This window comes from Parambassis ranga, chromosome 4 (genome assembly GCF_900634625.1).
Source record: "Parambassis ranga chromosome 4, fParRan2.1, whole genome shotgun sequence".
NCBI classification, from domain to species: Eukaryota; Metazoa; Chordata; class Actinopteri; family Ambassidae; genus Parambassis; species Parambassis ranga.
The window spans coordinates 9,089,693-9,117,205 of record NC_041025.1 but is presented as its reverse complement, the minus strand read 5'-3'; the positions used below and the strand labels follow the sequence as shown (position 1 = coordinate 9,117,205).

At 39.4% G+C, this 27,513-nt stretch overlaps 7 protein-coding genes and 1 non-coding gene across 11 annotated transcripts in view; 2 read left to right on the top strand and 6 right to left on the bottom strand.

Moving 5' to 3' along the window:
• Window positions 1–16: 16 nt before the first annotated feature.
• On the bottom strand, window positions 17–3,475 carry LOC114434725 (hydroxysteroid 11-beta-dehydrogenase 1-like protein). Its single transcript, XM_028404088.1, has 6 exons — window positions 3,299–3,475; window positions 1,790–1,920; window positions 1,391–1,594; window positions 1,211–1,304; window positions 487–652; window positions 17–399 (listed from the first exon to the last, which is right to left on the bottom strand). The coding sequence occupies exons 1-6, from the start codon at window positions 3,381–3,383 to the stop codon at window positions 216–218; spliced, it is 864 nt and encodes a 287-aa protein (XP_028259889.1). The 5' UTR covers window positions 3,384–3,475; the 3' UTR covers window positions 17–215.
• A 233-nt stretch (window positions 3,476–3,708) lies between these two features.
• micos13 (mitochondrial contact site and cristae organizing system subunit 13) lies at window positions 3,709–5,634 on the top strand. Of its 2 annotated transcripts, XM_028404232.1 has the most exons (5): window positions 3,709–3,869; window positions 4,239–4,395; window positions 4,818–4,875; window positions 5,137–5,249; window positions 5,334–5,634. In XM_028404232.1, exons 1-4 carry the CDS (start codon window positions 3,841–3,843, stop codon window positions 5,232–5,234), a joined length of 342 nt encoding a protein of 113 aa, XP_028260033.1. In that variant the 5' UTR covers window positions 3,709–3,840; the 3' UTR covers window positions 5,235–5,249; window positions 5,334–5,634. The 2 variants fall into 2 exon arrangements, with proteins under 2 accessions (XP_028260033.1, XP_028260032.1); XM_028404231.1 differs by having other exon boundaries at window positions 5,137–5,634.
• Window positions 5,635–6,493: 859 nt separating this feature from the next.
• LOC114434818 (spindlin-1-like) lies at window positions 6,494–10,499 on the bottom strand. 2 transcript variants are annotated; one of them, XM_028404229.1, is made up of 6 exons: window positions 10,343–10,499; window positions 10,164–10,253; window positions 9,439–9,480; window positions 9,009–9,256; window positions 8,679–8,912; window positions 7,797–8,002 (listed from the first exon to the last, which is right to left on the bottom strand). In XM_028404229.1, exons 3-6 carry the CDS (start codon window positions 9,456–9,458, stop codon window positions 7,797–7,799), a joined length of 708 nt encoding a protein of 235 aa, XP_028260030.1. In that variant the 5' UTR covers window positions 9,459–9,480; window positions 10,164–10,253; window positions 10,343–10,499. The 2 variants fall into 2 exon arrangements, with proteins under 2 accessions (XP_028260031.1, XP_028260030.1); XM_028404230.1 differs by having other exon boundaries at window positions 6,494–8,002; window positions 10,164–10,496.
• A 1,772-nt stretch (window positions 10,500–12,271) lies between these two features.
• Window positions 12,272–12,343, top strand: trnah-gug (transfer RNA histidin (anticodon GUG)). Its single transcript has one exon. It is a non-coding gene; the product is annotated as a tRNA-His (tRNA).
• A 1,520-nt stretch (window positions 12,344–13,863) lies between these two features.
• Window positions 13,864–17,075, bottom strand: LOC114434596 (trypsin-2-like). Its single transcript, XM_028403916.1, has 11 exons — window positions 17,033–17,075; window positions 16,724–16,874; window positions 16,448–16,577; window positions 16,091–16,345; window positions 15,859–16,008; window positions 15,508–15,572; window positions 15,220–15,305; window positions 14,967–15,120; window positions 14,717–14,846; window positions 14,230–14,484; window positions 13,864–14,130 (listed from the first exon to the last, which is right to left on the bottom strand). The coding sequence occupies exons 1-11, from the start codon at window positions 17,073–17,075 to the stop codon at window positions 13,978–13,980; spliced, it is 1,572 nt and encodes a 523-aa protein (XP_028259717.1). The 3' UTR covers window positions 13,864–13,977.
• A 2,581-nt stretch (window positions 17,076–19,656) lies between these two features.
• On the bottom strand, window positions 19,657–21,071 carry LOC114434134 (mast cell protease 3-like). 2 transcript variants are annotated; one of them, XM_028403099.1, is made up of 5 exons: window positions 20,942–21,071; window positions 20,668–20,815; window positions 20,437–20,566; window positions 20,111–20,359; window positions 19,657–19,994 (listed from the first exon to the last, which is right to left on the bottom strand). In XM_028403099.1, exons 1-5 carry the CDS (start codon window positions 20,982–20,984, stop codon window positions 19,842–19,844), a joined length of 723 nt encoding a protein of 240 aa, XP_028258900.1. In that variant the 5' UTR covers window positions 20,985–21,071; the 3' UTR covers window positions 19,657–19,841. The 2 variants fall into 2 exon arrangements, with proteins under 2 accessions (XP_028258900.1, XP_028258901.1); XM_028403100.1 differs by having other exon boundaries at window positions 20,668–20,812.
• A 1,420-nt stretch (window positions 21,072–22,491) lies between these two features.
• On the bottom strand, window positions 22,492–23,856 carry LOC114434132 (mast cell protease 3-like). Its single transcript, XM_028403096.1, has 5 exons — window positions 23,726–23,856; window positions 23,483–23,630; window positions 23,252–23,381; window positions 22,926–23,174; window positions 22,492–22,813 (listed from the first exon to the last, which is right to left on the bottom strand). Exons 1-5 carry the CDS (start codon window positions 23,766–23,768, stop codon window positions 22,661–22,663), a joined length of 723 nt encoding a protein of 240 aa, XP_028258897.1. The 5' UTR covers window positions 23,769–23,856; the 3' UTR covers window positions 22,492–22,660.
• A 1,413-nt stretch (window positions 23,857–25,269) lies between these two features.
• Window positions 25,270–27,513, bottom strand: part of LOC114434129 (mast cell protease 1A-like) — a 63,715-nt gene continuing 61,471 nt past the window's right edge. The window contains exons 2-5 of the mRNA XM_028403094.1: window positions 26,214–26,367; window positions 25,964–26,093; window positions 25,537–25,791; window positions 25,270–25,437 (exon numbers count right to left, since the gene is read on the bottom strand). Of these exons, the coding sequence (XP_028258895.1) occupies window positions 25,285–25,437; window positions 25,537–25,791; window positions 25,964–26,093; window positions 26,214–26,367 (692 nt within the window). The 3' untranslated portion in view covers window positions 25,270–25,284. The remainder of the gene's footprint in view (window positions 25,438–25,536; window positions 25,792–25,963; window positions 26,094–26,213; window positions 26,368–27,513) is intronic.

The following is a 27,513-nucleotide window of genomic DNA, read 5'->3' as shown; positions in this document are numbered from 1 at the left end:
ACATACAACCACCAAGTTTTAGTAGTCAAAGAAGTGGTACTTTATTTTTTCTTCTTTTAGCACAGAATAGCAGTAGTGTAAACATTTTCCAACTGCATCTCACCTGCTCTCATTTGGCACATTCTCCAACTGTGTGCTTCCCCATGGATTGTCTAATGTCACATGTCTCTGTTTTAAGTTTCAGACATGTATAAAATTAAACAAATGACTGTTATTTATGGGGTGTACTTGTAGGAGTTCCGCATAATATAGCCTGTGACAGAAGGAAACCAATCTTTGGTGAGAGTCACAATTTGCGTAAACCAAGGGTAAAAGAGCTCCTGCTGTCGTGTAGCTCCTGTAATGACGATGTTCAGGGCTGCTTCTGTGGCAGGGTAGGCCGGTACAGTAGAGATATCCCTAGGGTACAGAACAATACAGCTTGTAACTTACATAAATCACACAAATCCTAATAACCATGTCAAATGTGTTAGCATCTATACTAACTTGACTTTCTCCATAGCTGACTCAGTGTCGATGAGACCCAGTGTGCAAATAGAGATGGTCACATTGCTCTTCTTCATCAACAGCTCATGTGAGAGCGCCCCGAAGAACCCATTCAGGGCAAATTTTGTTGAAGTATATGGCGCCACAAAGGGACTGGGCAATTTACCTGTAGAGATTGTGTGTTAAGAGTAAGAGGAGGTCATTTAGTAGCTGTTCAGGAACATCCAAACATAATAGTCTTCAGCAGATTATTTAGACCTTAAAATGTGCTGAGCCATTCAGACAAATTTAAGAAGAAATTAAATAAAGTGTCAATCTGCTGGTGCCTACTATATCATGAAATCCTGGAATATTTAAATAATATTGTTAAATATTATGTGCTATCAATATTTTATTTTCAATATTATGATGATCATTAATACACCATTGTAATTTTGTAATTAGAGAAGACCCAATGTACACATGTGCAGTTTATAATTAAGCTCTAAACTGTGTGAAATTAGGCCAATTTCTTCAAAGAACGTCCACAACGAGAAGGTTCTGAGTTCAAACCAATCTGCTTCTCAGCTGGGGTCTGTGTGTGTGAAGTGTGTGTGTTCTCCCCATGCCATACCATATTCCAAAGACCTGTATGTTAATGGTTAATTTGGGGCTATGAATATGAATGTGAGTGGGAAAAATGGGTTAAGATAATGGATGAACTTAAATTATGTGGCTGACATACCCAAAAGTGATGAAACAACCACCAGTGATCCTTTACTTTGCTCGAGTGTGGGCAAAGCCCTCCAAGCCATCTGGATATAGCTGAGGAAATTGACCTTTGCATAGTAAACACACACACACAAACACATCAGGGCAATCTCCTTGATTCATGAGCTGTTAGACCTTCAAAATGCACCACTACCTTCATCAGCCACCCGGTGTGCTCTACATCTCCCTCCCACATGCTGAAGGGACTTGGTCCAATGTGGTTGAGAACCAAGTAATCCAGGCCTCCCAGCTCATCCACTGCAAAATCTACTACTTTGTCAGGGTCTGACTCGCTGGCCATATCTGCTGCTATATAAAGAGCTTTCTGGGCTCCCAAAGTCAGGCACTTCTCTGCCACCTGTGAGCCAAGGGCAGTAAAAATGGAGAATATGTTCAATCAGAGCTGCTGCAAAAAAACATTCAAGAGTTTTTTAAATGAATTTAAAAATCATACATATGACATATTTGATACAAATTCACAACTTAATAGCAAAATGTCACATTTAATACACATTGATGCAAATACCATTTATATGTCATCAAGTTCACTGACCTGCTGTAGCACTTTCTCTCTCCGTGCTGTAATGACAATCTGGGCTCCAAAGCGGGCATAATGATAAGCTATTTGTTCACCAATACCTGTGCTGGCCCCTGTCACCAACACCTTGGCTCCTCGGAGAGATTCTGAAATAATAAATTCATACCAGTTTACTTACACTAATATCAGCATATATGGATCACACAATACATATGTGTAATGTGAGCTCAGACTATGATCCTTATGTTATCATAAATCGTTCACTCATAAAACTATAAAAAGATAAGCTGATCATAATCCTCTATAGGTGGTTATTGGCTGAATGGAATTTGGACACCTCTCTGTTGTCTTATCATAATGTATATGTATGACAGAACAAGACATATACACTAACTTCACAAACAGTATTTCTTATTTTGTGGTCTAAATGCTGAGTTTGTAAGGCCTCAGTCACAAGCTGAACGCTGACTACCACTAATTACTCGCTCACTTTGGACTGTCTCTACAGAATTTCCCTAAGGAAACATAACAGTACTACACACAGATTATCTGTTCAATGAAGAGAAGTAAGCATATAAAGCATATCATCACCAAAATATGAATGAGTTGGTGTGTATACACCCTGTGCATCACATGCAGTGTGGAAGTGGAGAAGAGTAATTATATTTGTATGTTTTTATAAGTCCTAACCTGAAAACAGAAAGTACGGTAGTGTAACAGTGGCATAGTAAGTATGCAAGAATGCATTTTTGCATATCCTCTAGCATGAATTATGACAGTAGTGATTATATTGATCCTGGGGGAAAAAGCTACAGTAACAGTAGCTTTTATATTTTACTATGTGCTGATCTATTCCACTATTTTTACAGGTAAAGTGTTCTACTATTTACTGTAGTCACAGGATATTAAGTAATACAGCCCCACTTATCACTACTTTAGTAAAGTATTACTACTTTAGAAGTAATAATATTACTATAATAACCGGAAGGTTGGTGGTTCAATCCCAACTCCTCCCTAGTTGTGTTGTGTGTTCTTGGGCAAGACACTTCACCCTAGCCTGTGGCGCGCCTTGCTAGTCATTGTATGACACTGCTTGTGCAGCAGCCGTAACGAATTTCCCTCTGGGATTAATACAGTATCTAAAAATAAAAATAAAATATTATACACAATTGTTTTCATAATTTTGAATATGTAAATGTTTATACAGTGCTACATACTTGCATTATTACGACTTGTATGAATTGTATGGTGTAGTTGAACATGCCCACGGACATAACGGCAAAGACAAATAAGACAATCATAAAGGAGCCTACGCGTGATTTTACAACATTCCGCTCGTGGATGAACACGCCTGTGTTTTAACCACCAGCAGATCTAGCTCTACCTGTAAGTATGCTATTATTAAAGTGATACACCTGCTCTCCTAGAATTAAAGTGACCAAAGTTTCGATAGTAAATGTTCAACAGATGAGTCTGGATTGCATGCACTTTGCGCTACTATTACTGCTAGACTCAAACTCTTACCTGCATCAAATCTGGGTGCAGTCCACTTGACAGCCAGGAATGCCACACATACACTTGCAAACAGAATTTTTGTGAAAACTCCCATGTTTGTAAACTTGTTGCTAGATTTCCTTGAGTTCCTTCACTTCCACACAACCAGTGTTGTTGAAATCAAGCGCAATTTACGTAATCCTCTTCCCTCCCCATTCTCTCTCTTCCTTCCTCCTTCCCTCCCTGGATCGCGCTTGTCCTGTATTTATTTTATAATATCATAATAATTATTATTATGGATTATATCATAATTCAAAAGGTAAATATACTTGTTAAAACCTTTTTTTATAATGACACTCCCCGCTGACATTTTTACCAAAACATAATAGGTCGAGGGGAACGAATCTGCCCCTCTGAAATACCAATGTGACTTTGTTTTGAATGAGAAACTTTATTTACAACACCGTGCAGACAGGGTTGTCCTTCAGTGCAGCTAACCGGCTAGTCCTCTTTCTACGGTTCATTGTTCGTATTAGTAGTACGTAAAAGAGAAAATCACACCGCTGTGGACCATGGCGGCAAGGATTTTGCCTGTAGTGAAGTGAGTATATTTTGTATTACCCGTACTATTTGTGTTGCTGGAGCTAAAGGCTCGATTAGCCAGTTAGCCGACTAAGCTAACTATTGCTCTGCCCAAGAGCTTTCCAGCTGTCAGTTGTAGACACTTTGCCTTCTGTTCTTATAGTTTCTTAGTTCATTTAGATAGATATCACAATTTCATCTCTTGATGGTGGCATTTAGTGACATAAATTAATGAAATTACATAGCGTTTTAAATTTGTCTTATATTTCAGCATCAAAAACAATGTTCTCTGTACAGTAGTGGTAGTAAACATGAGTATTTTCAGTTTGACATGTACCGGTGGGTATTTATGACTTACATCTGACTTCTTCTTTTCTGTCATTTTCAGATTGGCCACAAAGGTGACCATTGCAGGTGGAGCTCTGTACGTTGCCTATGACTCGGGTCTGTTGGGAAGCAGTGAGCAGGGCTCAGAGGCCCTGGAGAAGGCCAAAGCAGCAATACCACCTGCCATCGAGGAATGGATGAAGTACTTTGGTGTGGAGGTACTGATAAGATGCCCTTATATAATAAGGGCCCTTAGATGACCTTCATATCAGAGGGATCAAATCCAGGAGAGTCTAAATAGGCCGAATGAAAGAAAATACTTCATTTTCCATTTGTATTCCAACCATAACCAACCATATCTGCAAAGTATTGACAATGAACAGTGTTCAGTAACCATGTTTGTATGTAATTCCTACAAAATAAGAGAAACATTATCAGTCACTGTGCCTGAAAACAATTTTGCAATTATGCAGAAAAAAACACAAAATTATGTTTACTAGGTCTGTAAAAAAATCAATATTCCTCTTTCTTATGTCGATAAAAAAAGATTCCTCTTTTATAACATAAATTCAAAGCATGTTGCAAAGCCATGTATTATTCTGTTAAAGGAAACTGAACTGAACCCCCCTCCCCTCCACAGACTCAGCTTCCAACCATTCCTAAGATTGAATTCTCCCCTGTTGCAGCGTGGAACTCTGGTAAGAATTGAATGAAGTGTTTGTTCCTTCTTTAAAAGAGAGTCTACAAAGTTAGCAAAGTCACAAGTTTGTGTTACTGAGTGTGTCCAGTTTTGCGGTTGTGTTCGTCACTTGTTACATCTACTGAAATATATTTCTGTGTTTCACTGTGTTTATCTGAAATCACTTTCAGATGAACATTATGACTCTGAGTTCAACATTTTTTGTTTTTTAATTTTGTCTCGCCGCAACCAAAAATAACTGATCGTTGTTTTATTGCAGGAGTGCAGTGGACAATTTCAAGTCTTTCAGAAGCTCCAACAAAAGCAGCTGAACACACAAATAATGGTTTGCAGTACCTGAAAGACCTCACTAAATGAATAGGAACACTCTGGGTAACCTCATATATTATCAATGCGTCTGACTTTTGCACTTGAGAAATTACATTACTTCTTCAAAACTTGTATTCCTCTCACAAGAAAGAAGAAACGTCCAACATGAAAGAAAACTGCTAAATTCAGCTGCCGGGAGTGAACACTGTTCAAAGGGTACTGTGGTTGTCTCATTGATAGTGGCATTAAGCAGAAGATGAACAATGCTACAATATTGCAAAAATGTTTTTTCAAAAGGATGTTCTTTCACTTTGTGTATACCAACTAACTGAATTGGTTGCAGCACTGTCCAGTATAGTGTTAGGATGTTGTAAACCTGCCCATAAGAGAATGTCTGTTGTACATAAGCGGTTTCAGTTTGTGAGTAATACAATGATCTCAAACCTTGTCCTGTCTTTAGATTGATTTATTAACCACATATGCTGCATACTGACCAGTGTGTTCAAAGAATAAGACCAAACAAATGTGCAAAAATCTTTATTACTCATAATGGAATAATAACGACATAAACTGCCTGCTGATTCTGCTACAACGTCAAAACAGGGGGAGGTAACTCAAAGTGTGACTCTGGCGCTCTACACAGCACCATTAGCAGTGCCGCTTAGCATTTGCTTCCTTTATCTTTTTCTGTCTTTATTTAAGTGTGCAACAGCTGTACTGATTCTGTCACACATTCTCATGTCAAAATAAAGTTTGAAAACCTCCAGGCACTGTTCAGAAGATGCATGCAGAAACTTGACAGCTAAGAAAAATGTTTACTGGGGGATACACTGATGACATTTAGAAGGCAGAGAGCAATTCAACAACTAGGACACGGTGTCAAAGTTGAGATGAAATCTATACTGCAAGCATACGTTTCATGTTTGCAAGACTATGAGGCAAAGTTGTAAAGGCTAGAACCAGTTAGTCACTGTCAGTTGATTATTATCATGAAATATTGTGTTAAATTATTTATATCAAGGATTTTCTCACTAGAAGCTGGTGGTGTTTTGATGAAATATTTATATATATAGACCGGTATAATCACAACAGGCAACATTACAATGAACTTACACAAGTTTTACAGATTAAATACTGTCATCTAAATGAACTGAAGTTAGTTGTTTCTGCTTCATGCATGTAAATTAAAGCAAATTCTGTTCATTTTGCTAAAAATGCCTTTGGGGAAACTACTGTAGTGTACCATTATTAAGTATGTAAACTGTATAAGATAAAGTGCTCCCCACAATATTAACAGTGAGATTATGCAACCGATGATGTACGTTTAATTTTCAAGAACATTTTCATAGTGCATTTAGAGCAAAACACATCACTAATACAAACTGATGGTTGCAAAACGTTCCTCAGGCTGTCAGGTGCTGCCACCTCTGAATGAACACAGCAGTCCTTCAACTCAAAGATTCATTAGGAGCACACACAGAGACAGTTTGTACACTATTGCAAAATGACAAGCCAGAAGGCACTTTATGATCTGTGTGGGTTCAAATTCAAATACGATTTTGGCATCAAACATCAAACTAACGATTTGGGGTATGTGCAGAAACCTGCATTAAAAGTCATAACAGATGCCTAGCATGAATATTATATAGCATGTAGCCATTTCATACAGCTAATAGACTACAATACTAAATACAGTGCAAAGGTGCAGGAGTACATTGGCTTTTTGAAAATAAAGCAGCCTCATTACATAAAGCATGATTTCTATATTTATTATCTATTATTTAATTTTATGTTATTGGTAAAACTCGTCACTAGAACCCGACTGATACATATATCATTAGCCTACCACATGATGGTATTGGCATATATTGTTTGATAAGAAAAAAAACTTTTTCAGACAAAATAATGAGGGTTAAGTTTGGAAATGTGTCATCACATAGTTTGGACAGCAGAGCGTGCTCCAACTCTATTGTTAACAATAGCGTCAGTACTGTCTGCGACACAATTTAACAGAGCAGCAATGTAATATATATATAAAACAACAACGTTTTATACATAACAACCAGCAGGCTCCCCTTCGAACTGCAAAAAGCTGTGACTGACCAATGAAATTCAAGTATTCAAAACATCTGTTAACAGTGGCTGATATATAGAAATGTCCTGTATCAGTCGGGCTCTCAGTGGAAAACATTACCTAAATATCTCAAAAACATGTCTTCAAAAGTATATTCTGATCAGCTTTGTTAGTCACTGGGATTTAATTCAGAAATCCACACTGCGGACAGAACGTAGAAAACAAATGCAAAATGCAGCAACAACTGCTGTTGTTCAGTGCAACCTTGAACTGACCGAACTTAAGTTATACATAAGGTAGAGCAGCAACAATAAAACGAGTATACTCTCCCCTCTCCACAAAATAGCCAAGCATAGCAGTGCTACAATTCTGCTGTGCATACAAAGAAAGATTGCACTGAGTCTGAACGAATAAAGCATGTCAGATATCCAACCCTGTCATGTCTTGCAAAAACAGATTATAACCATGATTATAACCAGTGGAACAGAAGCAGATGGAGGAAGGCTGGCGAGTGAGATGTAAGTGTCCACTTATCTCTAGGTGGTTTTGACAAGGTCATAAACATGAATGTGAAAGTCATCATCATATTTAATATAGTAGACAGAGGGCTTGGTCGGGACCTGGTAGATGACCAGGCCTGTTCTCTTCACACCCTTGTCAGTAACATACTCCACTTGTTTCCCCACTAGACTCTCCGTCTCTTCTCCTGGCTTCCTGTCTGCAGGCAACAGGTGCTTATTTTCTGAAGAGAGGAGTAAGTCATCAAACCTCTTTCAATCCATTCATTCCTATCCCATACACTGTATCTCAACATTATAATATAGTATAATATATATCACATTGTATGGACTAACACACATCACACTGGAACATTATTATACATTATAATGGCCATAGCATGACACCGGTGTCATGTGGTGAGATTGGTATAAACAGCATGATAGTTGAGATTATCCTCTCCAAGTCAGGGAGGGAAAATGTGTTATATAATATTACAAAAATGTCAGACTATTCCTTTAGTTAGAGATTTGCACACAATAAACTTCACGTGCATGCAAGTAATAATGCACCTTGATTTTCTTCCTGCTATCTGTATGAGACTGTACTTGTGATATGTGCGTCAAGTCATCTGAATATTCTATTCAGTTGTCTTGTGATGCCACCAATTACAGTTCTTATTTTATTTTATTAATTCTTCTGGTCAACTTTCACAGTATACAACAGGTACAGGACTGCTGGTAAACTCACATGGTGTCTATGTGAAAAAATCTATTCAAGTGTAAAAAAACATTCCCATGCAGTATTCCATACTGAATGCTCTTAATATCACATCTAAAAGCCTTAGGGCAAGATTATAGAAGGCATAATAAAGCATTGTAAAGTATTAATGTGCCTTTATATACACAAATTAGCAATACCTGCTTCAGGCAGAATCCTGAGGTCTCCATCAGCGTAGTCGTCCCACAACTGGTACATATAAAGAACGGGGTCCTTTTCATAAGTGATGTAATACCAGTTGGTCATTATTGGAGCTCTGGAGAGGACCATGCCCCTCCACTCATTCTTTTCTCCATCTTCCTTCTCAAACAGATGCTCCACGGCTTTGCCCACCAGCTCCTCGGCTCCTGGAGGTATCTTGATTTTGTTGTTCACTGTGGAGAGTGCAAAGGGGATAATTATAAAGTGCCCGTGTAACCCAGCTGTCAGCTTTGTGATGTCAGACGATGAGTTGATTTGAACTGACTCACCAACTTTTTCTGACAAGACTTGCAGGTTGGACACTCTCTCGTCCTTGAACAGCTCAATGCCGTAGACGCAGTCAAAGCCGTCATACTTGACCATGAACAGAGAAGGGTTCACGCTAAGTCTGTCTAGCACTGTTCCTTTCCATTTACTTTGGTTCCCCCTCTCACGCCAGTTATGTTGAATGCGAATTCCCACAATGCAGTTGGGATCTGGGGTTAATGTGTCACTCAGTTCCCCACTGCTCCGCTTCCTGGGGAAACATGCAGGTTGATGAGGCAAATCATTCGTTTTGTTACTTAAAATGTGGCTACATCACAATGCATATGTTGCCATGTGTAGGTGCCATTGGTTCATTATAACTTTTGTTTGTGACATTATAGTGTACTGAAACCACCTTGTGGCACTATACTGAATGACAACACCTCTACATACCTGCCCCTTTTCTTGGACATGCCTCCAGAAGTTCAAAGGTTACTAATTAAAAGAAAGACAGGGCAATGTTCAATTATTATGTCAACATGTGAGCATTACAGCTGCCAAACTGACTAGCATGTGTAGCTGTATGCTAAAACATAAAAGAGAGGGCTCTCCTTCTGCTGAGAGGCTCGCTCCTCTGACAATAACTGTGACAGGCTGCGCACACACAGACTGACATTTCCAGCGGCCAATGAATTAGCATTGTGGAATAACTTCCTGGGATTACACAGTCATGGAGGTCACTGTTTTTAATACACACTATACCAGGACAACAGTGGGTTTATCCTAATTGTGACGCCCCCAGCACGTTTTGGCGTCAAAAATAACCTGACTGACATAACTTGAAGATAATACGTCAGCCATTTTACTGTATGTGATAAATTACAGTATGATACATTAGCCGGGTACATTTAGACAAATATAAATTAAGAACATGATGAGGTGAGCTGGAAAAACTACACGACAACTCCTGTCGTAGCCCGCCTGTCATGGACAAAAGCTGTCACACTGCAGGCTGTCAGTAACACTCGTAGCTGTGCCTCAATGCAGATGTGACTGTAGGTAAGTGAAGGCGTCTATAGCTACATCCGCTCCTCTATGTTCCTAGCAGCAGCTAACAAACGGAAGCAACAACTGCGTGTTCACAGCCTCACACTTCGCCTGGAATACACTTCCATTACCTGTACGGAGATTTCACATCAGTATTGTTCAGTTCGTCTGGCAGACAAATGTTCCCACACACCTACCCGCCTATGTAAATCTCGCGAAACCTGTGGAAAATGGGAGATAGGGAGAACAGACTACAATTCCCACCAGGCCTTCTCCTGCCGTGACCGCAGAGGAGCACATGGATACTCACGCAGTGCATAGTGGGAGTTGATGTTTTGAATACAATGATGCGGACTTTTTTTTTAAACAGCCGGAGTTAAAAACTTGATTTGCGTTCGAGACTTTTCAAAGATCTTTCAAGCGTGTGTTAGACAACATGGCAGCATGTACACAACACAGCCGACAACAGACACGGTGAGGAGGGAATTTTCTGTGACGCAGGGAACTGCTGGCAGTTTTAATTAAAGAGACAGGCAAGTATGAGAAACGTTACCATTATTACACTCAGCCTTTCTTTTACATGCAATTTAAAAAGGTTAAAACAATTGCGTGGACCCAGAATATTTACTGTATCAGTTCACTCCACGGCAGTGGCGTAGGAAGCATTTAAAATGTGTGTGTGTGGGTGGGGGGGGGGGCACCTTCTGTGGGTGGGTGGTGAAAAAAAGTACATTAGTATATAATAATATGAATAATATGCTACTACATTAACAGATTATACAAAGCCTCCTTATCTGCCGCCTTCTCTCATTTACATTTAAAGAGACAAAAAACTGGCAAATCCCATAGAAAAATTGGGCCACGAACCAAACTCTGCTTAATGCAGATAATACTGAAACACTAAAAATACTAACTTGAAAAATAAAAAAATGCATGTCTTCATTTTTATTTGCTTATAAAACTGCTCAATTCACAACAAACCTTGTGGATGTGTTTATAATGATGCACTGCCTTATGTGCTACATCAGTGTTTCCCTGTTCATATAATGCATCACTGTGTCCTGACGGTTCATTACATTTATTTTATTCTTGCTGATAAGAATACGAGCAGGTGGCTATGTGCACTGGCTGGGTGAGGCTGACGCTAGCAGGCTAACAGCAGCTAACCTGGCCTCATTATAATATGGGTTAATGCCAAAAACAACTCTAACTCTCCGTGTCTTTGTTAGGAATCTCCTCATGTCCATTGTGTGTGGGGAGGGAGCAGAAAAGGCAAACAACATGTCGTCAGACAAATAATACCGTCTACTGTAACTGAACTGAAGCTGGACTCCCTGGTGACAGTGGCAGAGAGGAGAACACTAAAAAACGTCTGGCTATAGTGGACGATGCCAGTCATCCTCTGCACACTGTCATCAGCGCTCAGAGGAGCCTGAACAGTCACAGGCTGCTCCTCCCCAAGAGCAGGACCAACAGACTCAGAGGCTCCTTTGTCCCCCGATCCATCAAACTCTACAACTCTACTTTTGGCAGGAGGGGGAGAAGGAGGGACCTGAGCTGAACATTCAGCCAGAAAACCCAACGTGACCCAATGACTGTGTATGTACCACAATACAGCCTTATTCAATTATAGACTGTTGTGTTTAAGATTTGACCAAAGCAAATAAAGTGCTTTAAAATGACAGATCTTAAGATTTGTGGGTAATGTTGTACTGGCCTGTGGCCTTCTTGGAGGAAACTTTCCACCACGGTTGTCTCCTTGTTGCTCTTCTTCTCTGTCTTGGGACTGATCCAATGGCACAATTCATCCATCACATTTAGTAAAAACTTTAGAAACAACATCATAACGAACTTTTTAGCTCATGAGACAAAATGTGCCCATCACTAGAACCTTAGAGACTCCATAAGGTCAGCAGCCAGTAATTTTAATGTAATAAACTGTGAGATGATGGCTTTTGTGTATAAATGTGCAATACTGTGTCTCTTTAAAGTCGGCTACAATCTCTGAGACACTGATCACACATAGTAGATTGTACATTTACTCAGACACTCAGTGTCTTTCTCTGTTCTTCGTCTTGAGCACATTTTGTCTCATGAGCTAAAACTTTTGTTATGATGTTGTTTCTAAAGTTATTACTGAAAGGTTTACTAATATGATGAAAGAATTGTGTTTCAAAGTAAAATTTTAGAACGTCTGTTTGTTACACCTGGGCTATTTCACTGTCCCACAGGACAGCTCGCCGTGATCGTATAGTGGTTAGTACTCTGCGTTGTGGCCGCAGCAACCCCGGTTCAAATCCGGGTCACGGCAGTTTTTAAAAACCTTTCTTAGTGACACCACAGCTTTACACCAGAATAAGCCAGTATGTTAGCTGAGTGTGCAAAAAACATGCAAACTAGTTTACCTTGGCACTTAACTTTAAAGACATGCAGTGTTGCTCATTTAGTCATAAAAGCCAGACAGGTCAGATGTCACAGTCACAGTTTATTAGCTACATCACTAACACATCCTAAACACATAATTTTTTTTCAGATTTATATATATTATATATACATACAGCCTTTACAACGTAGCAATGTTGATTCAGGTCTCAATCAGGACACAAATATGAGATATTTAATTTTTATAAATGTGTGCAGTGAGTGCCCGCTACAAGTTGAAAAGCAGTTACTGCAGCAGCATTTTGGCTGGTCTCATGGTCTGTTTGATCAGGTTGAGGCAGCAAAACCATTTGTGTAGATTTAAGAGATTCTGGTTTATGTTTAATTCTTCTCTTTGTGATCAGTGCCACCAGAGGTTTTTAATAGGCAGCTTATTATCATGTAGCGTCTGTTCACATAATTAGAAGTGTTTAGTTTTTGTAAAGTATCACAGAAATCAAAGTGAGTCAAGTATGGTGAAATTCTTAAGATGTGTAAGTTTTTCATTGTGCATCACCACTTTTAAGGGAAGGGTGTGCTCTGTGACCCAGTTTCGTGACCGACAGAAGGGAGGGCTTCCATTCCACCTCTAGACTTAGCAGCCAGCCCAGGTGCTTGAAGTAACCAGTAAACACCAATATAAAAGAGGAAGAAGACCTTGTGGAGCGGCCCCTGCCTGACAGAACTGGGAGGGGTGAATTATGTAACTTTGTGATAACACTGTGTGTGTGCGCGTACATGGACTGCCCCTGGCACAATATAACGTCTTACTTTTGATGAAGTGTTTGTTGTTATTCTATGACAATCCAGAGCTCTGCTTATTTTGTAACCTCATGTTTGCCTTTAAATAAATAAGTAAAATTGAGACCAACAAACTTTCCACTCTTTTCCTCACCAACCAACTAGGGGAGGCGACTGAGAGGTCTTCAGGGGAGTCGTCTCAACAAAAGCCATGTTATTCAGGTTGACATTTAAAAGTATCTTAGTTGTAGTTCAGTGGGACACTTGCTGCTTGCTAATCTGATGGCTGCAGATGAAACAGTCCCTGTCAGAACTATTTAGTAAATCATTTGTGGTGTCTGTGGTGACGTTGATTAGCTGAAGCTTGTCTGGTAAGTTTTGATTATTATCTATGCTCAGCCTGCTATGTGGCATGGACTCCCTGTTCTCATTGTCCCTAATCTTAGAGACATCTGCTGCCTTGCCGTTGAACTGACGAATAGTATACAAATATGTGCAAAATGGAAATCATTGTGTAAATGGGTTTAATCCCACACGCTATAGAAGACAAAATTTAAAGCTCTAGGTGCATTTTAGATTAGAATATTTCAAAGATTAAAAGACAAAGCTGAAGTCAAAATGTTCATTAACAGCAACTTAAAATGGGACAAAAGATTTTAAAATGTTTTCTTTTCTTTTTTAGTAGTAGTAAGCAGTGATTTAAACTGAGGCAAAAATTTACATCCCAAATAGGCTATGGGTGTACTGAAGCAACACATAGACATACATATGTTCAAGTCAGTTTTATTGCCGGAGAATGCCGTCAATCCAGGAAAGATATTTGGAGACATCCGTGTAGACGTTGGGTACGTCTGGGTAGGCACAGTTAGCATGTTTGTTGAATGACACAACACCAACAGCCATCCCTTTGCACACCAAAGGGCCACCAGAGTCACCCTGAAAAGAGAGCTTCATCTGTTCACTCATGGCAGCTAAACGTCTTTATATCTGATTTACAAAGGAAACCAACTGTCACTATAATCTGAACAGACGTACCTGACAGAACCCTTTTGTTGTCTTGTATCCACCTGCACAGATCACGTTTTCAGGAAGACCAGGCCACATCTCTGCACAGACCTCACGGCTAATGACGGACACATCCACCACTCTCAGCTCGTCAACAGGTCTGCTATTAGTACTGGTCATCCCCCAACCAGCCACCTGACATATTTCATTCTCCTTTATAGTTATTTCAGAATGAGGAAGTTGAATGATTTGTACTCCATTGCCCAGTTGAACTTTACTGGATAGCTGAGGACACAGAATCAGAATGTAAAGATCAATCCATCAAACACAGAGACCGTCAGCCTTCAGTCAGATAGAATCATTTCTTGAATGAAGGACACAAACAGTGTGTACAGTATAGTATTTCAAATCAAACTATATACATAAATCTGTTAAACTTATTTAATCACTGTTTCTTTGCACACTCTGAATACAAATACTGGCATAATTTGCACAGGGCTGAAGATAATCTACTTACTTTGAGGAGCATGATGTCATCTCCCATTCCAACATTCTTATAATTTGGGTGTTTGTATTTCTGGAAAACTTTGAGCTCAGTCTTTTCAGTCTTCTTAAGATTATGGGTGCCAATAACTACTGTCAAATGCCTGTAAAAATAATAAGAAATGCTGACAGCAAGACTAAAAATGCTTCTTTAAAAAAAGGAAAATCATAGCTTGCATTATATAAACTTTGCAAAACAAGCTAAGGAAGGAAAAGTAACTCACGTAGGTGGTTGATCACAGTGTGCTGCAGTGACCACATATTCCTCAGTGATCAGAAATCCTCCACACACATGATGCTCATTGTGCTGCACTGACACCATATACATCATGGAGTTCTCTGCGGCTTTCTGCCCATTTATAATAACGCTCCCGAGTGCTGAAAAGATGAAAGTCAAAACCACAACAACAAAATCAAAACAAAATATTTTTATGCATATTTAAATGGTTAGAAATAAGATTCATATTATGATCCTACCAAGCCATCCAAAGCATGTCAGGACAAGGAAAGGCAAGTATATGTGCAGACTGTGCATGATGGCAGCTAGACAATGGACTTGTCTTCTTTGGTGTCAGGGTAGCACATTTATACAGTAGGTGGTACGTATCTATTGATCTTAGCATCTGACCACATCCCTTAAGTAAGCATTTTGTGCATTTTGCAGCTTATCTTTGCACGATTTTGTCAAGTGAGTCACACGCAGTCTGTCATCACTGCGTTCTGTGTCCTACTTTTTGTTTGTGTGACAAGATTAGTGTGTGTCACTCTGGCACACTAGGACAATAGGACATTAACTTGCAATTCACCAGCAACACACCCACTCCAACTGCCTAGATAAGCAGTGAAAGGTGTTAAATAGTATTAAAAGGCTATGTCTGTATTGTTAACTTGCAATGAAACAGCAGTGCCTCTGAATTATTTTATTCATCATTTTTCTGTTGACACATACTCTCAATACAACAAAACATGATGGGAATTACATTTGGACCAATAGCCTTTGCATTTGTTATTTAACAATGCCTTGTCCTAGCTGAGGTGATCACTGCAGCGTGGTGAAGACAGGGTTTTTGCAACAGCAGTCTTTTCAGGCATGCTAACAAATGATCATGTCATCTAATTGCTCCTTAACACTTCTGTGATCCAGTCCGTGAAGGAAGATATACGTGTGTAGACATCAGGGGTCTTGGGGTCTCCACAACGCCGCCCGGAGAAGGAGACAACACCAGCTGCAGCTCTATCACACACCAATGGACCACCTGAATCCCCCTTGAAGAGGAGTGAAAGAAGACGCATCACTGTGAGTGGGTTTTGGTTAAAAAATAGACGTTTGGTCATTTTATTGTCTTACAGAGCAGAAGCCTTGCAAGGTGTGGGCCCCCACACCACAAACCATCGTTCTGCTGATGGGAACTTGACCCCATCTCTTTCGACATTCCTGTTGTGATAGGGTGGTGACACCAACTTCCTGAAGCTTGGTTGCTAAGGTCCTATTATCCCCAACATCCCCCCAGCCAGCTGTGACACACTGACTTCCTGTCCTCAGCCTGCCAGATTTGAGAGCGATCACCTGAACTGCTTCACTCAGTTGGGCACTGCCGTTAAGCTGAGAGGGAGAGTAATGCAAAAAAAAAGGTAATGATGTTATAATTTGTGAAATCCTATAGCTTCACATCCTCTATGCAAAGTGAATTAAATCAGTTCTCACCTTTAGAAGCATGATATCATTCATATCACCATCATAAGCTGGATGTGGAATTGATCTGATAACGCTGAACTCTTGCTTTGTTGGCTCGCTAGCACTCAGGGAATGAGCTCCAAGTACAACTGTGTAGGGTCTAGAAAATTACACAAACATATAAACTTTCCTAAAACATCTATGGCTCCCGATAGGCGAAGTAGGTTTAAAGGTATAGCATCTTTAATGTGACTTTGAATTCCTAACTGTTATAGATATCACATTGTTGGTGCCAAGAAAACGTACCCAGAAGAGTCACAATGTGCTGCTGTCACCACAAAGTCCGCTCTCACCAGTGCTCCTCCACAGAAATTACGACCTCGAGATTGCAATGAGGCCATGTACGGGCGTGAGTGTGGGGCAGATTCTCTGCCTCCAACAATACGCGAGCCATCAGCTGCTCAGAACACAAAACACAGCATCATGTATCTATGTTGATTAAAGGTAATAAGGTACACGTTGCATGTTTCAGGATTTTATACCAAGAAAAAAGACATTATTACTCAAACAGTGCAGGTTTTTAACAGATTTTTTCATAAAGTCAGTGTAGCTTACCACTGATGACAAAGAACAGCAGGAGCAGGAAGGTGACAACCATGGTCTCAAATGAAATCTACACTTTCCTCTTGTGCCTTTATACTTCTTTTCTGAGAGAAATGTTGCTTAGTTTGTGGTCTTTCTTGCTTCAGTGTATTTGCCAACATGCTCTTTCTTAAGAAGTTACAAATACATATATACATATATATATATATATATATATATATATATATATATATATATATATATATATATATATATATATATATTTTGTAACTTCACAAGATACACATACAGTTCATGTTTATGTTTTTTTTTCTTGACAAACATTTTGTATTACCAGTAATCATAATGCTCTGACATGTTTTATCACTACTCAAATAGAAAAACGTCTTTCATCTGTCTGCTTTTTTCATATTTCACTAATTTTATTGTAAAAATTAGTGAGTGAAGCCAATACATGTATATATATGTGTATATATATAGATATATCTATATATATATATAGCTATAACTATATATATATATATATATATATGTAGGGATGTCCCGATGCGATCACATGATCGGAAATTGGGCCCGATTACGTGATTACGTGATTTCAGACTCGCTCGGAATCGGACATTACCTCCCGATCAGGACTCGGATATATACTTTTTAGGGCTGTCAAAGTTAACGCCTTCTGTGCAGGGTGGCTCTGTGTCCTGTAGTGCAGGGGTATGACAGCTGCTTTTGGTGCGACAGGTCCTGGTTCGAGACCTCGATGTGCTGTGAAATCTCCCAGTGTGGCGGCACACACACACACAGGCCTGTCGCGATAAACAATAAATCAATTAATTGCACGATAACTTTAAATGGGCTCGATAAGTTTTTCGGCCGCGATAAATTACATTTGCACGCTTGTTTGTTTTCCTCTCTCTCTCTCTCTCCCCCTCTCGCTGCCAAAGAGGCTGGATGACAAAAGGCGTCACTTGGTGCGTCGTAGCGTATAAAGTGTGCAAAGTCCGGCCGTCAGATTTAATATGGCCCGCGGCTTCTGTCTTAAAATGTGTCAAACCAACAGGTAGTTCTTATTTTTTAACTCATTGTGTGACGTTTACAGGATGTTCTGAGCAGACCACGGTCAGCTCGCTGTCTGCGTCGCCACGGTGCGTCACAGCGCTGCAGGGCTTGGACGCTGGTTACAGCAACACAGAGAGCTCTGAAGCTGCACAACACTGGTTCAACACTTCCACACAATTCACCACAAGACTAAACATGCTTATGAATAACGTGCCATCAAAGAGAGTCCGCGTTGTACGAGTGAAGTTCTCTGCCTTCTTACTGGCGGCACTTGCGGCAGCGCCACCCAGTCTAGTTCTCTTGCCCAGTCCTCTTGTGCCATCTCTGCTATTTTATGTGTTTCTGTCTACATGGTGGCGTTTTTTAAAATTCGCTGATGCGCATACACACACGCAAACGCGTGCGCACACAAACACATGTGCGCACAGGTGAGCCCACTCCCAGCAGCAGGTAGAGTGCCTGTTGTTCGACTCTCTGTTGCTCATGACGTGCTAGTTGGTTTGACTTAACTCCATTGACTATGCTCAGATAAGCTATGGTAATAGGCCTACCACTACTCATAATAATAATATTAATATCATTAATAATAACAATAATAATAATAGTGTTGATAATTGGGGGCCTTTCCAATGTTAAATGTTCTTTAGAAATTAAAGTTTATTGATCTTTGAAAGGGTGTACTTGCATTATATGTCATTATCATTATGTTAGTTGAACATTGATTTGACAATATTATCGCTTATCGCAATAATTTCTCTTGGCAATTAATCGCCCAGCAAAATCTGTTATCGTGACAGGCCTACACACACACACACACACACACACGGGTTTTGCCGCAATGAGTGCCTTTATAGAAAGTATCGGATCGGGACTCGGTATCGGCAGATACTCAAAATCAAATGACTCAGACTCGGACTCGAGGGCAAAAAAACCTGATCGGGACATCCCTATATATGTGTATATATGTCAGGCTGTGATGGCCAATATATATATATTGGCCATCACAGCCTGACATACAATGATGAACAAACACATATATATTGTAATATCTCTCATTGTGGAATATAAAAAATCTGCTCTGAATCCACAAACAATCTCAGATTAGACTTAGCTGAGACATGACCCCATGTACAGCTGGTCATTGTTTGGCTTCCTTGCTGGTGTTCCATCAGCTCCTTTAAAATTGTGTTGTGTTTACAGCCAGTAAGTATCTCATGCATCCTCATTTCGGATAAATTGTCAAACCCACACCTGATTATTCTTTTGCTGTAGTTTCAATATTTTATGATTGTGATTATATTATATTATATTGTAAAGGTTAATGTTAGTAAAATGAAGTATTTGCATTTTTAATTAGCTTGGAATTTAACCGTATCAATACCATCATAAATGTAGAGGAATTTGTTCATCACTCATTTTGCATTTAGCGGAGCAAATCATTGTGGATGTGAGCTGGACTTGTGTCTTTCCTGATGTTTCATGTGGTGTATTCTACAGCTCGGTACGCACACTGCCCACATTCAGGCTTGAAATGAGTGCAGCCACTTCTGGTGTTTATAAAATAAAAGCACAGGGACCTATTTGATCATGAACAAAGCTATTTATTATTCATTGTAACTAGCACTGCTTCATACATGTTTCTATCACAACGTATGACAATCACTGCAAGTTCAGCTCAATGCACATTTGTACCTTAGAATATTGCAAAATCCGAATGGAAAGCAAAAGCAAATACAGGCAAGCATCCTGTTACACATCATTCAATCTAATTGCTGTTTAACACTCTTGTAATCCAGTCCCTGAAGGATGATACACGTGTGTAGACATCAGGGGTGGTGGAGTCTCCACATATCCGTCCAGAGAAGGAGACAACACCAGCTACACCACCATCACACACCAATGGACCACCAGAGTCCCCCTTAAAGACAGAAGGCAGAGGACACTGTGAGTGGTTAAATGATGATCTGAAAACGATTTTTTTTTAATTTATGCCTAATATTTCCAGAATAATTATCACCGTCACTGATTTCTTACATTACAGAAGCCTCGAAAGGCCCCAGTTGGCATAGCACAAATCATTGACTGGGCGAGAAATGGCCATCTCGTTTGGCATGTTCTTTGATTGATGATGAAGACGTCGATTTCCTGAAGCTTGTCTGGGGATTTTCGATTGTTATCTATGTACCCCCAGCCAGCTGTGAGGCACTGACGCCCTGTGATCGGTGTGCCGGGTCCGATTGGGATCGTCTGCACTGCTGGAGTCAGTTGGGCACTGCGGTCAAGCTGAGAAGGAAAGTCAAACAATGTACACAACGGTGATCTGATACAGTGTTGTAGACAAGATATAAAGCTGTCCTCACCTTTAGGAGCTTGATGTCATTCAAAAGCATATTGTAATCAGGGTGCCTGAATGCTCTGACGACACGGAACACCTGCTTTGTCTGTTCATTGTCTCTCAAGGAATGAGCTCCGAGAACAACTCTGTCCGGTCTGCAAATCACAACTTAAGTGAGGTTGAGAAAAGACACTTAGGAACATAAGATGAGGCAGCTGAGACAATTATAAAATATACAAAACATAAAAATCCTCACGTTGGACAATGTGCTGCTGTCACCACAAAGTCCGCTCTCACCAGTGCTCCTCCACAGAAATGACTTCCTCGGGATTGCAGTGAGGCCATGTATGGGCGTGAGTGTGGGGCAGATTCTCTGCCTCCAACAATACGTGAGCCATCAGCTGCTGAAACACAAAACACAGCATCATCATTTATGTTAGTTCAAGTTAATATGTACGAGTAAAGACATTACTAAAAGTATTGCTGGTTTCGCGGCTATTAGAATTTGTCTCATAAACCGTGTAGCTTACCACTGATGACAAAGCACAGCAGGAGCAGGAGGGTGATGGCCATGATTTCATGTAAAATTCACACTCTCCTCGTCTGCTTTTATACTTTTGTCTGTGAGAAGAAAAATGTGCTGCTTGTGTTGCGACCTCTCTTGCTTCAGTGTCTTTGTCAACATGCTGGTGGCATTCTTGTGAAATTACCTAATGTGGATATGTGGGTAGGTTTTTCAGAAATTAATTGATGCAAGAAGACAAAGGTTATGAAATGAATTGAGAGCAGACAGACATTTTAGAGTATTTATAGTTCCAGTCCAATCTGGAATCGGAGGATCCTGAAAACACAAATGCTGTGACAGATTTCATCACTGCTCAGTGGTCAAACAGAAAATCATCTTTCATCTGTTGCCTACTGTTACATATCAACTGATCTGAATGATACCTAATACTGATACCATTTCCTTTATTGCTGGTATCTGTAAAAGCTCTCGTTGCAGATATGACAGACCTCCATACTGCTGACTGGCTCACTTGTTGTCACTTGTTGTGAGCCAAGTCTATCTTCATGCTGCATAAAGTGCTGACTCATGACTTAGCGCATGCTACAAACATAGAATCAAAGTGAACAGATTTGCCTCTTTATCTGATACCTGATCTACATATTTAGTTGATACCGATACCGATAGCTGAGAATTATATCTGATCAGCGTGTGCATTAAACATAAGTGATGAAAAAAACTCACACAAAAAAGAACACTACATTGCATAGAAAAAGACACCTGAGCTTAAACAAAGGGGGGGGTCTGGGGATGAGGTGGATGGTAGAATACATCAAAACTGCATCTGTGTGATCAATAGGTCTGTTTATCCCATTAGCAACCATTAAACTCAACAGTGACTGCTGCATTGTATGTACTGACATAAATATTCACCACATATCCTCAGTCATTTTACCATCTTCTGCTCATTATCTCGTTCTTCCTGGGCCACCGGGGCTGCTTTGGTTTTTTTGGTGTGATCGCCTGTGCTGTGTCACTGTCACTCTGAAATTTACAGGGTGTGATGCTGAATTCAGCCTGACATACAGTGATGAACACACACTTATGTCACATCTCTGATTGTGGAATAAGGAAAATGTGCTCTGAACCCAAAAAGACTCTTAGATTAGACTGAGCTGAGACTTGACCCAGTGCACAGCAGGTCATTACTGGTGTTCTGTCAGGTCCTTAAATTGATCATGTGCTTGCAGCTAGTAGCTTAAAAAAACCCTAATTTCAGATCAATTGAACACATGATTAGTCCTCTGTTGTATTTTAAGTGTTTCATAATCATTACATTGTATAATATTTTAAAGGTTATTATTAGTAAAATGAACTATTTGCATTTTAATTTTACAGTATCAATACTATCATTCATCACTTATTTAGCATTCAGCAGAGCAAATCATTGTGGATGTGAGCTGGACTTGTGTCTTTCCTGATGTTTTATGTGGTGTATTCTACAGCTAGGTAAGCAAAATTTTGACCTGAGTCCAGCCACTTCTGGTGTTTATAAAATAAAAGCACAGGGACCTATTTGATCATGAACAAAGCTATTTATTATTCATTTTAGGTAGCACTGCTTCATACATGTTTCTAACACAATGTATGACAATCACAGCTCAATGCACATTTGTAATTTTGCGAAATCCAAATGGAAAGCAAAAGCAAATGCAGGCAAGCATCCTGATACACATCACTCAATCTAATTTCTGTTTAATACACTTGTAATCCAATCCCTGAAGGATGATACGCGTGTGTAGACATTAGGGGTGTTGGGGTCTCCACAAACGCTCCCACCGAAAGAGACAACACCAGCTACACCACCATCACACACCATTGGACCACCAGAGTCCCCCTTAAAGACAGAAGGCAGAGGACACTGTGAGTAGATTTGATTTAAAATGACATCACTGTTATATTAATGGTTTCTGTTTAATACTGCTAAAAAATTGTCACTGATTTCTTACATTGCATGCGCCTCGAAAGGCCCCAGTTGGCATAGCACAAATCATTGACTGGGCGAGAAATGGCCATCTCGTTTGACATGTTCCTTGATTGATGATGAAGACGTCAATTTCCTGAAGCTTGTCTGGGGATTTTCGATTGTTATCTATGTACCCCCAGCCAGCTGTGAGGCACTGACGCCCTGTGATCGGTGTGCCAGGTCTGATTGGGATCGTCTGCACTGCTGGAGTCAGTTGGGCACTGCGGTCAAGCTGAGAAGGAAAGTCAAAAAATGTACACAACGGTGATCTGATACAGTGTTGTAGACAGGATTTGAAGCTGTCCTCACCTTTAGGAGCTGGATGTCATTCAAAAGCATATTGTAATCAGGGTGCCTGAATGCTCTGACGACACGGAACACCTGCTTTGTCTGTTCATTGTCTCTCAGGGAATGAGCTCCAAGAACAACTCTGTCCGGTCTGCAAATCACAACTTAAGTGAGGTCAAGAAAAGACACTTAAGAACATAAGATGAGGCAGCTGAGACAATTATAAAATATACAAAACATAAAAATCCTCACGTTGGACAATGTGCTGCTGTCACCACAAAGTCCGCTCTCACCAGTGCTCCTCCACAGAAATGACTTCCTCGGGATTGCAGTGAGGCCATGTATGGGCGTGAGTGTGGGGCAGATTCTCTGCCTCCAACAATACGTGAGCCATCAGCTCCTGAAACACAAAACACAGCATAATTTACTTATGTTAGTTCAAGTTAATATAGGTAGGATTGTGGTAAATGTATCATTATATTGACTGCAGCTTACCACCAGTGATCAGGAACAGCAGGAGAAGGACTATGACAGTCATGGTCTAAAGTGAAATCCAGACTCTTCTGTCCTTGTTTTATATCTTTTGGAGCAGAGCCTTGCTTATTTTGTGGTCTCCATTGCTTCACTTTATTTGCCAACATTCTGTTGGGATATTGTGAGTTTGTTGGCAAGATTACAAAAGATTCAGTTCGTTGTTTTCAAGATATCAGTTGATGCAACAGGCTGAAAAGAAGATACCAGCCTTGAAGATATTATGAAAGAGGCACACACTTCTCAGAAAGTTCAGGTATTAAATCCAATCCTGACTTGCAGAAGCAGTAGTTCAGCAAAGATGCCACTTTCAGATAACTTGTAGATCCAGTTCATGGCTCTTCAGTAACAAGTTCCAGTCCTTTCCTGTCCTTCATATCAGAGTTATTAACTCCCCCTGGAGGAGAAAAAGTGGCTTAATTTGGGTAACATAGTGTAATGTAGTGACATTAAAACATGCATTATCAAATATTTGAAGTTCCTGTTTTCTAATTGGTTACATTGGTTGTGTTATAATGTTATGCAATGGAACAGTGTGATGTTGCTAAACAACACGCTAAACATCTCAACTTCTGCTTTAGGTAGAACTTATTGCAAACAATATAATGTACTTGTTATGGGAAATGTAAAATAAGCAAATTTATATTTTAGCCTTCTTAAGAAGATAGCCCTGTTAAATGATTATTCTGTTATCTTTATTACATGTTTTCATTCTGGTTTGAGCTTATATATTCTTATTTCTCATTTTGATTACAAGGGCTTTTATTTTGAAAAGGTTCCACTACGATCGCGGAGTTCCGCTAATAACAAAAACAGACTGTGACAGTGAGACACGGTAAATGGAAAATTTTAAAGGAAATGTTTCATGTATCAGCAACCTTCCGAAGAGGCACACGGTTACTATTTGATGCTATGATGCAATGTTAAGATATTATCTGTGTCTTAAGTTAAATTTGAGCTTTATTAACTTTGTATGATTATAGTTAAGTTAGCATTAGCTAAATACGAGCTATTGTTAAGCTATGTTTATGCAGTGAGACTGTGGAAAGTAGCTAGCGTATCATATATAGTTTGGTGTTTGTAACCAGCTCTTACGTTGGTTTTGGGGTTTTCATTAAATGAAAATGTATAAAGAGAAAAAAAAACACATTTGCTTTATTAACCAATACATTTTGTATAAGTATTATTTATTGTATCTAAAATGTATATTAAAAATGTATGAATATGCATTGAATATGCATATTCAATATATGAATATGAATACATGATGTAATATGCTTGCATTTCTTGACCACTAACATATGTTAACACCATTTGTGTCTTTAAATTAAAGGACAAAATGTTTCAAAAGATTTTATTTTGCCTCTCTGTTACAGAACAAATAATGACAGTAACTTAACAAAAAGGCACAACAAAAGTGTGTTGAAGCAAAGGTTTGTATGCGTTTTTGTAATTGTTAGTTATTTGTATATTTATTTTCCTCCTCATTTATTTAATAACACAATTTTCCTCATATAACTTTTTTACCCCTTCAGAATGCCGTCAATCCAGGAAAGATATTTGGAGACATCCGTGTAGACGTTGGGTACGTCTGGGTAGGCACAGTTAGCATGTTTGTTGAATGACGCAACACCAACAGCCATCCCGTTGCACACCAAAGGGCCACCAGAGTCACCCTGTAAAGAGAGCTTCATCTGTTCACTCATGGCAGCTAAACGTCTTTATATCTGATTTACAAAGGAAACCAACTGTCACTATAATCTGAACAGATGTACCTGACAGAACCCTTTTGTTGTCTTGTATCCACCTGCACAGATCACGTTTTCAGGAAGACCAGGCCACATCTCTGCACAGACCTCACGGCTAATGACGGACACATCCACCACTCTCAGCTCGTCAACAGGTCTGCTATTAGTACTGGTCATCCCCCAACCAGCCACCTGACATATTTCATTCTCCTTTATAGTTATTTCAGAATGAGGAAGTTGAATGATTTGTACTCCATTGCCCAGTTGAACTTTACTGGACAGCTGATGACACAGAATCAGAATGTAAAGATCAATATAATTGGATAAAGCAATGTTTTTGACTTAAAATCAAACTAGACATAAAACTGTTAAACTTATTTAATCACTGTTTCTTTGCACACTCTGAATACAAATACTGGCATAATTTGCACAGGGCTGAAGATAATCTACTTACTTTGAGGAGCATGATGTCATTTCCCATTCCAACATTCTCATAAGTTGGGTGTTTGTATTTCTGGATAACTTTGAGCACAGTCTTCTCAGTCTTCTTAAGATTATGGGTGCCAATAACTACTGTAAAAACCCTGAAAAATAAGAATAAATGATGACAGCAAGTCTAAAAATGCTTCTTTAAAAAAAAGGAAAATCATAGCTTGCATTATATAAACTTTGCAAAAAAAGCTAAGGAAGGAAAAGTAACTCACGTAGGTGGGTGATCACAGTGTGCTGCAGTGACCACATATTCCTCAGTGATCAGAAATCCTCCACACACATGATGCTCATTGTGCTGCACTGACACCATATACAGCATGGAGTTCTCCGGAGCTTTCTGCCCATCTATAATGATGCTCCCGAGTGCTGAAAAGAGTCAAAACAATTTTAACGAATCTTTAAAAAATGATTGTAAATTAATAATAATATTGGGATTTTTTTTTACCAAGTTGTCCAAAACATGTGAAGACAAGATAAGGCAGGAGATTATCAAGAGCATGCATGATGCAGCCAGACAAAGTTTTCAGTCAGGGTAACACTTTTATAGGGTAGTTAGTAGGATTATGATCTATTTTATCTTGACTTTTACTCACGCACACTGAGGCCGTGTTTATTCCTCAGGTTGTATTTGTAACTTGTGTTGTCTTTGCATCTACTGCCTTCTTGTGTTTTCTTGCTTTTATACAATGAACCAGTTCATTCTAGTAATTTAGTGTTTGGATTCAGTTCAGTTTGTAGATATCAGTCAAACTTCAGTTTTCAGCTAAGACTACAGTGTCTGTAACTTGATCAAAACTGACCTTTGACCTGTTATGAAAATACTTATTTTTTTCACTGCAGACTTAATAGCTTTTAAGAAATGAAATAATTAGAACAATAAAAAGCTGCTATAGTCACAATTGTAATGTGTCAAATTATGAAACAAGTTGTCACCAAGCTGTGAGGTTTCCTTCATTTTCATGAAGCTTTATTTCAAACTAAAGGAGAATGGATGTTGCACTTACATTCACTCGAATCACAACTTTTACTTTTACTGCAAGGATAAAGGTCATGTCAGTGTTGTGTATTCAAAGTCTTAACTAGTTAGTTTGTATTAATATGTTGCAACGTATTTTTGGTAGTCGGTCTTCAGATGAAGCTGATTATATAGTATGTATAAATTTCACTAGGTATATTTCTTATTTTTTGGTTGTGCTGCTTTTACTTTCTGGATATGCTTATCACCATCGTCTGACTCAGTAGAGTATGTTGCATTTTATGCAACATTTTAACTAGGGATGTCCCGATCAGGTTTTTTTGCCCTCGAGTCCGAGTCTGAGTCATTTGATTTTGAGTATCTGCCGATACCGAGTCCCGATCCGATACTTTCTATAAAGGCAGTCGTTGCGGCAAAACCTGTGTGTGTGTGTGTGTGTGTGTGTGTGTGTGTGTGTGTGTGTGTGTCCACACTTGGAGATTTCACACACGCAGCACATCAAGATCTCGAACCCAGAACCTGTCGTACCTCTGCGC